Raw genomic sequence first — 8,049 nt, forward strand, 5'->3', positions numbered from 1 at the left:
GGCTGAAGATGTTTATGTTGAGCAGCCACAAGGTTTTGTTGTTGAAGGAAAAGAGGATAAAGTGTACAAGCTCAAGAAGGCCCTTTATGGACTCAAGCAAGCACCACAAGTATGGTATGGCAGACTTGATTCTTATTTGAATGATAATGGTTTTTATCGTAGTAGCAGCGAACCCACCTTGTATGTGAAGGAAAAAGGAGATGATATTCTCATTGTTTGTGTTTATGTGAACGACGTTATTTACTTTAGTTCTTCTGAAGTTCTTATTGGGAATTCAAGAAGAGTATGACAAATGAATTTGAAATGTCAGACTTGGGGTTATTGCATTATTTTCTTGGGTTGCAAATTAGCCAAACTGATTATGGTATTTTTGTTTTACAAGAAAAATATGCTTTAGATTTGTTAAAGAAGTTTAATATGCAGAATTGTAAGATGTTTTCTACTCCCATGAACACAAATAAGAAGTTGACAATGGATGATTGAACCTCAAAGGCCAAAGAGAAGTATTTCAGAAGTTTGGTTGGAGGGTTGATGTATTTAACTCATACCCGTCCAGATATCATGTTCCCAGTCAGTTTAGTCTCAAGGTTTATGCATAATCCCTCCTTACATCATCTTGGGGCAACAGAGCGAATTCTTCGCTACATTCGAGCTATAAGCAATTTTGGAATTTGGTACAAACCAATTCCTAACTTTAAACTATCTGGTTTCACTGACAGTGATTAGGCAGGTTTTGTAGATGATAGAAAGAGTACAAGTGGCTTTATTTTCAGTTTTGGCTCAGGAGCTGTGTCATGGAGCTAAGAGAAGAAAGCAAGCACAACATTATCATCTTTAGAAGCTGAGTATATTGCCGCAACCTCAGTTGCTTGTCAAGCAATTTGGATGCGGAGGATTATGGAAGATTTACACCAAGCTCAAGCAAATGTTACAGAGATTTTTTGTGATAACAAAGGAACAATCTCAATGACTAAGAACCCAGTGTTTCACGGAAGAACAAAGCACATCGAGCTTCGTCATCATTTTATTCGAGATGTCGTGGCAGAAGGGTTAATTGTGATGAAGTACTACTCAACAAATGATCAAGTCGCTAATGGCTTTACCAAGGGACTTGGTTACTCCAAATTTGTGAATTTTCGATCATCACTTGGAGTTGCTGACATTGCATCAAGGGGGGATGTTAAAAATTGATGCAAAGTTAACTTTTATTTATGGCTTGGGTTAGTTAAATGTGTCCTAATATTTAGTATAATGGATATTGTTAGTAGATTAATTTTATCCTAGTCTTTAGTTTAATGGGTGTAGTTAGTGGTTTGAATTTATTTTAATATTTAATTTAATAGTGTTGTTAGTGGGCGTTGTTAGTGGGTGTTATTAGTGGGTGTAGTTAATAGCCACTAAATCATAATGTGACATTTTTTTCTCATTTGTTTACCTATATATTTGTGTGTCTTGTTGATAGATTTAAGTGTGAATTGAAGCTGCATTTTTTAGTATCTTATTCTTAGTTCATTTCCTTTGCTTATAAATTATATGATAAAATTTCTAAGATACTATTTTTATTCTTAATTCTCTTCATCTGTCCATATTTCATTACTTTATTCCAACACTTGAGTGTTTTCAATATTTATACTATTTGAACAGTAATTGGATGTAAAATACATTTTTCATTCTTCAGTGGAAAACAGATCATGGAATTGTAGCTTGAGATGAGCATGGAATTGCTTGATATCAATCCCATTCACATGGCACTGAAGATAAGGTTGGAATGTTACTTCTGAACCCTGGAGGACCAGAGACATGACACGATGTTCAGCCATTTTTGTTTAGTTTATTTGCAGATCCGGTAATTCAGATTGTCCCTCCATTCTTTTTTCTTAAAATTATTCTCTCTTTTTATATTTATATCTTTAAAATGTTAGGTTTACACAATTTTTTGTTTGTAAAGGACATCGTACGCCTGCCCAGGTTATTTCGGTTTATTCAATGGCCCTTGGCAAATTTAATTTCTGTTCTACAGGTTGACATGTCCTGCTATTTGTGGCATTGTTTATGTTTGGGCCATGTTTGTTCATTGCATTTTCCCTATTTTCTTCTTCTTTTTCTAAATTTTTACATAAAAAATCAGTGCTTTTTATTTTTTTTAATTTTTATCCTTCAGTTTTGTCTGTAATATTGTGTATTGTAATTTGAAAAACTTGTTGAAGGCACATGCTCTTGGAATTGCTCTGGAAGCAAACAACTTACCTGTCAACGTCTATGTTGGAATGAGGTATTGGTACCCGTTTACAAAAGAGGTAGGTTTTAGTCTTCTCACCTTTTTCCCTCACATTGAAGTGCCATGTGGTTTATGAGCTTGTATCCTTTTGTTTTGTTCAATGTGATTTCATGGATCAGTTTTTAAACTCTTCTGAAAATAATTGAAAAATAGGAAAAAGAAAGACAGAGCAAGAGATAGGTTGCCCTTTTTCTACTTTTAAGTTTCTTTCCAGTGTCCATTTGCATTATTTCAGGATGTTATGTTTTAACTACCGCTTTATGATAAGAATGACAACTTTCCATCTTAAAATTGTCAGTGTCCTGATAATTCAAAATTTGGCTACATTTGACAGATTAAGAGAGACAAAATTACAAGGCTCGTTGTGCTGCCACTTTATCTGCAGTTCTCTGTCTCTACAACTGGGTTAAGCATCCGTGTTTTTGAGAAAATATTTAGGTGCTGCTTCTGTTTTAGAATATTCTCCAATTTCTTGCCTGTGGTAAATCAATTTGTATATCATATACCATTTCTGACTGAGAATAATATGTCAGGGAAGATGCATACCTATCAAGGATGCCTCTTTCTATCATATGGTCCTGGTATCACCGAGAAGGTTACATCAAGTCTATGGCTGACTTGGTTCAGAAAGAGTTGGGGAAATTATTAAAGCCTGAGGAGGTGCATTTACTTAGTGGGTACTCTTTTTCTATATGGTTCTTTTGCAGAACAAAATCTGTATATGTATTAAAATTTGACTTGCTTGGGTTGTGGTCATTTGATGGGATAAGCTCTCTACGACTTTTCTAAGTTCTTATGTGGAACTATAGGTAATGGTATTCTTTAGAGCCCATGGAGTACCAGTCAATTATGTTGAGAATGCTGGTGATGCATACCAAGACTAAACGGATGAGTGAATCTACCTAGCCATGCAGAACCTGAAAAACCGAGGAGTTGGCAATGGTCGTACTCTGGCATACTAGCTTTTACTCTAAAAGAAACCCAATTGCGTAAGTTTTAGCTTCCATCTTTCTTGTCTGCCCTAAATTATGAGCATTGTCATAGCTGTTGTCTACCGACTTTCTTGATCTCTAATTTTTACTCTTATCATTATAATTCTTTGGAATTTTCATTTCTTTCCCCTTTTTTTAGAGTCGAGTAAGGCCGGCGGTACAAAGGTTGAGGCCCTACACTGATGAAGTTCTTGATGAGCTCGGCCATAAAGGAGTTATAAAAGTAGCAATTTTGTGTGTAGAAATCAGCACTAAAATGGCTATCTACAGAATTACATTAATTGTTGTATTTACAATTGCAGCTTTGTGAGTGAGCACGTATAAACATTTAAAGAGATTGACATGGAGTGCTTGAGAGTTGGCTTTTGAATCTGGCGTTCAAAACTGGGGACGTGTACCCGCCCTATATTGCACATCTTCCTTCATCATGGATCTGGCAGATGCTGCACTAGAAGCTTTACCTTCAGCAACTGCTATATCTTTGTTAAGGAACATCACCAATAAAGATGACAATGACTTTGTGAGATATGCTATCAAAATGTTCTTCAGTTCTATCTTAGCATTCGTTTTGCTTCTGTCGCCAAACTGGGTTACACAATGAATGCCTCAAAAAAAAATCTTCTACTGTTAGCTCTCATGCTCTATATCCCAAGAGAAAAATTTCAACTGCAGTAGTACATCTATCCATTAATCATCATTGTCAGAGGCGAAAAGTGCCCAAAGGCCATGAGTCCTATTGCCTAAGTGAAAAAACCAGGCGAAAGTGTCACATTTTTACCTAAGACAATTAAAAAATTTATGACCAAGTAAATTGCAATTATATTTACCTTTTTATCAATCTTTTAAAATAAAACATTTTAAAGAAAGAAAGTAATTCTATGTATATATAAATATATTTAATGTCTGTTTAAAATTATAATTATGAATTATGACTATAAATATTATTGATTATATGATAATCAATTAATGACGAAACACTCAAGATTTATATCTAGTTCAGTTGTATTCTGTATTCTCCTCTCTTTCGTGGCTAAGCTTTTTCGTATTTTCTATGTATCTTGTGATTTGAAGCAAGTAAAAGCACAATATATATATATATATATATATATATATATATATATATATATATATATATATATATATATATAAAATAAGAGTTAGATTTCTGTAATATTATATTAAGGGGGTACATTGTCATATGATGTCATAAGAATAATATTGGTTTGCAAATAGATATATTGTTTTCCAAAACATTGTTGGTGCCTGCGTTTAAGCTATTTGATGGCTAGGGTGGGCATGAGATTACTTTGTCAAATTCCTGACACTGGGCTCGAAAAACACTAGGAGGGTAATGTCCCATCTGCCTAATGTAGTTGAACAAGACTGTAGCGCAATCTGTTGTTGAGCATGTGGGAATGGATGTTGAAAATTCTATTATAAGCCCAATCGCAAGAGATGTAGCCACTGAATGTGATGGCTTGCCGATTGCATTTGTGACTGTAGCAGGGGCATTGAAAAATAAAAATGAGCATGTGTGGATCAATGTGGCACAACAACTAAAAATGTGTAACATCTCTGGTCCAATAACCCGGTCCACTGTCAAGATATTGTCCACTTTAGACGCAGGCTTTGCAACCCAAAACGCGTCTTAATAGTTAAGGAGCTCACAGGCTATTTAACCAATCAAATTCTCCCACCACTAATTGTTCTTGATATATACATCTTTGTTTTATTTAATGTTTATTTATACTTGTTTGTGTTTGACGATTGTTTATTTTTATAATGAAAGTAGTTGGTTTGTTGCTCTCAAGGTTTTGTATTTTGTTTGTACTTTATCAATTGAATTTGATAAAGTATAATTTTGTTCACATGGTGAGTTTCCACAATCAATCAATTGAATTTGATGGAACTTTTTTCATAGATGAATCATTCACACTAAATTTATAACCAATTAATTCTTCATCACTGTTATCTCTATTCATCATTTTTAACTTTCTTCTCTCTCAATCATTCAGAAATATTTTCACACACAAACCTCTCTGAAACTAGTTCCCCTGATTTCTTCAGTTTGCACCTTAGTTGCCCTGTTACTTTCTCTGTTTTACTTTCTTTATTTCAGAATCTTTTTGCCCTATTTCTGGTTCTTTATTTTTTTCTGTTTCAATATTTCTGATTTCTTCAACCAAAAAATTAAAAAAAAACACTTTTTTGCTTCCAGTTATTTCTCGATTACTAGAAAGAATTATCATTTCTTGTATTTGTTGTTAATTATTTTCATTTGCTTTACTTCTCTTCTGTTTTTCAAACTTTTAAAAAAAAAAATTTTTTAAATGGTTGATGTTGCCGGGAATGTTGCGGGAGCGGTGGGGCCTGTCCTTCAACTTGCCGAGTGGTTGGCTGCTCCGATTTGTCATCAATTTAAGTACTTGTACAACTACACTACCAATTTCAAAAATCTGGAAATGGAAGTTGGTAAGTTGAAGAATACAAGAGATGAAGTTGAGCGTAAGATTGTTGCTGCTGAAAGAAATGTGGAAGTGATCAAACAAAATGTTAAGGACTGGCAGAAAAATGTGGAGGACACAATTACTAAAGCTGAGCAATTGATTCAAGAGAAAGAAATCAACTCGCGTTGTTTCAAGAGATTGTGCCCCAGCTTCATCATTCACTACAAACAAAGCAGGAAAGCTTTTAAATTGAAGCGGGATGGTATTGATCCACTCCTCCAGCAAGAAAGGGAATTGAGTCCAGTTTCCTATCAAACTAATCCACCAGAGATCTGGCTTAGATCTAGTGAAAATTATTTGGCTTTTGAATCAAGAAACTCCACTGTAAAGAATGTATGGGATGCTTTAAATGATGAGAATGTCTTCTTGATTGGTGTTAATGGGATGGGGGGTCTTGGGAAGACCACTCTTGTGCAAGAAGTTGGTAGGAAAGCCAAGAAGGAAAAGCTCTTTGACGACATTGTTTTTGTGGAGGTAAGGAAACATACAGTACACAACAATAAGGTTTACTTTATATTGGTTCTGACTGGGCAAATATTTTTCTTCCTATCTTGCAGGTATCAGAATCTCCTGATATAAAGAAGATTCAAACAGTAATTGCAGACAACTTGGGTTTGAAATTCGAAAACGAAAGTGAAAGGGCAAAGAAGCTATATTCAAGAATGGAGGGCAAGAATATCTTTTGATTCTAGATAATATTTGGGAACCTCTAGAATCTGAAAACACGATAGGAATTCCTTGCGGAGCTGATCATGGGAGAAATAAACTTCTGTTTACAACAAGAAACTTGGATGTGTTGGAGAAAATGGGTTCCACAAATAATTTCGGGATGGGAATTTTAAATGAAAGCAAAGCATGGAACCTATTCACCAAGATGACAGGTAAATGTGTTGTAGAACTTTTACTTTTATCTTTTATTGCTTAACTCATAAATTTTATTGTTTTTTAATAATATGTTGTGGTTTGATGTATTTAATAAAATATTAAAGTAATTATTTGTCATTAAAAGATAAAATTATTTATGATATCAATTTTATATATTATAAAAATAAAGGTTTAGCTTAAGTTAGTTAAGTCTAAGAGACTATCCTATTGTCGGATTAGAAATTTGTTATTATATTTGTCATATAAAAGAATAGTTTTAATATATACATGAGCAATATTATTTGACATTATAAGTAGAACTCATTTAGATAAAAAAATTTTTGATTAATTTATTTGGAGACGAATAAAATTCAACATTCAAAACTTTTCTTGTTTTTAAATCCAAACTATGCATGTAAAATGAAAATCAATTTATATAATCCTAAATCTCTTTGCAGGTAATATTATTCAAACACATGGATTGCATTCTCTATCGAATGATATATGCAAGGAATGTGGGGGTTTACCTATTGTCATTTGTACAATAGGAAAAGCATTAAAAAACAAAACTCATCCATCTCATTGGAGGGTTGCATTGCAAGAACTAAGAGCACCTTCACCAACAAATTTCACCGGATTGCTAGAAAATGAATACGTGAAGATAGCCTTGAGTTACAAGTTTTTAAGAAATGATGAATTGAAGAAAACTTTTTTAATGGCTAGTCTATTGGAAAATGATACTTCCATATCAGAATTGTTCAAAGATGTTGTGTGTCTAGATATACTTGAAGGAACTAACTTGACAATGGAAAATGCACGAGATAGACTAGATACATTGATTCGTGAACTTAAAGATGCTTGTTTGTTACTTGACGGGTTCGAAAGCAGACAATTTGCTATGCATGATGTTATTCGTGTTGTTGCTTTAACAATTGCATATGTGGATCACCATGTGTTTACAACAAGAAATGACGTTGAACGAGATTGGAAGGACAGAGACAAACTCAAGAAATGCACAAAAATCTTCCTACCTAGTAATAGTAATATTATTAGTCAACTTTGGTCTAACTATTTGGACTGTCCAAATCTTGAATATTTCTATATGACCAATATGTGGAACTCTTCTTTCGAAATCCCTGAGGACTTTTTCGCAGTGATGCCAAAACTAAGAGTGTTGAATGTGGTTGGGCTACAACAATCATTATTGCCATCATTAATTGGTCTTCTGACAAACCTTCAAACATTGTGTTTAGATGATAGTAAAATTAAAGATGTTGTTGTTATTGGAAAGCTTAAGAAGCTAAAGGTCCTTAGTTTGCAAGGTTCTAATATTAAGGAGTTTCCTACGGAAATGGGACAATTAACTCAACTAAGACTATTAGATTTGAGCTGGTGCTATTAATTGGAA

General features: G+C 33.8%; 1 protein-coding gene and 1 pseudogene across 1 annotated transcript; both read left to right on the forward strand.

Annotated features, from left to right (window-relative positions):
• Nucleotides 1-897: 897 nt before the first annotated feature.
• On the forward strand, nucleotides 898-3,871 carry LOC123205235 (annotated as a pseudogene).
• Nucleotides 3,872-5,631: 1,760 nt separating this feature from the next.
• LOC123205258 (probable disease resistance protein At1g61310) lies at nucleotides 5,632-6,664 on the forward strand. Its single transcript, XM_044622177.1, has 2 exons — nucleotides 5,632-6,251; nucleotides 6,335-6,664. The coding sequence occupies exons 1-2, from the start codon at nucleotides 5,733-5,735 to the stop codon at nucleotides 6,461-6,463; spliced, it is 648 nt and encodes a 215-aa protein (XP_044478112.1). The 5' UTR covers nucleotides 5,632-5,732; the 3' UTR covers nucleotides 6,464-6,664.
• The last annotated feature ends 1,385 nt before the right edge of the window (nucleotides 6,665-8,049 follow it).

The sequence above is a fragment of the Mangifera indica genome, unplaced genomic scaffold (genome assembly GCF_011075055.1).
Source record: "Mangifera indica cultivar Alphonso unplaced genomic scaffold, CATAS_Mindica_2.1 Un_0002, whole genome shotgun sequence".
NCBI classification, from domain to species: Eukaryota; Viridiplantae; Streptophyta; class Magnoliopsida; order Sapindales; family Anacardiaceae; genus Mangifera; species Mangifera indica.

Coding starts and splice junctions, on each gene's coding strand:
- LOC123205258 (XM_044622177.1), top strand. CDS start 5,733: ATGGAAGTTGGTAAGTTGAAGAATACAAGAGATGAAGTTGAGCGTAAG. Junction 6,252..6,334: donor ACGACATTGTTTTTGTGGAG/GTAAGGAAACAT, acceptor CCTATCTTGCAG/GTATCAGAATCTCCTGATAT.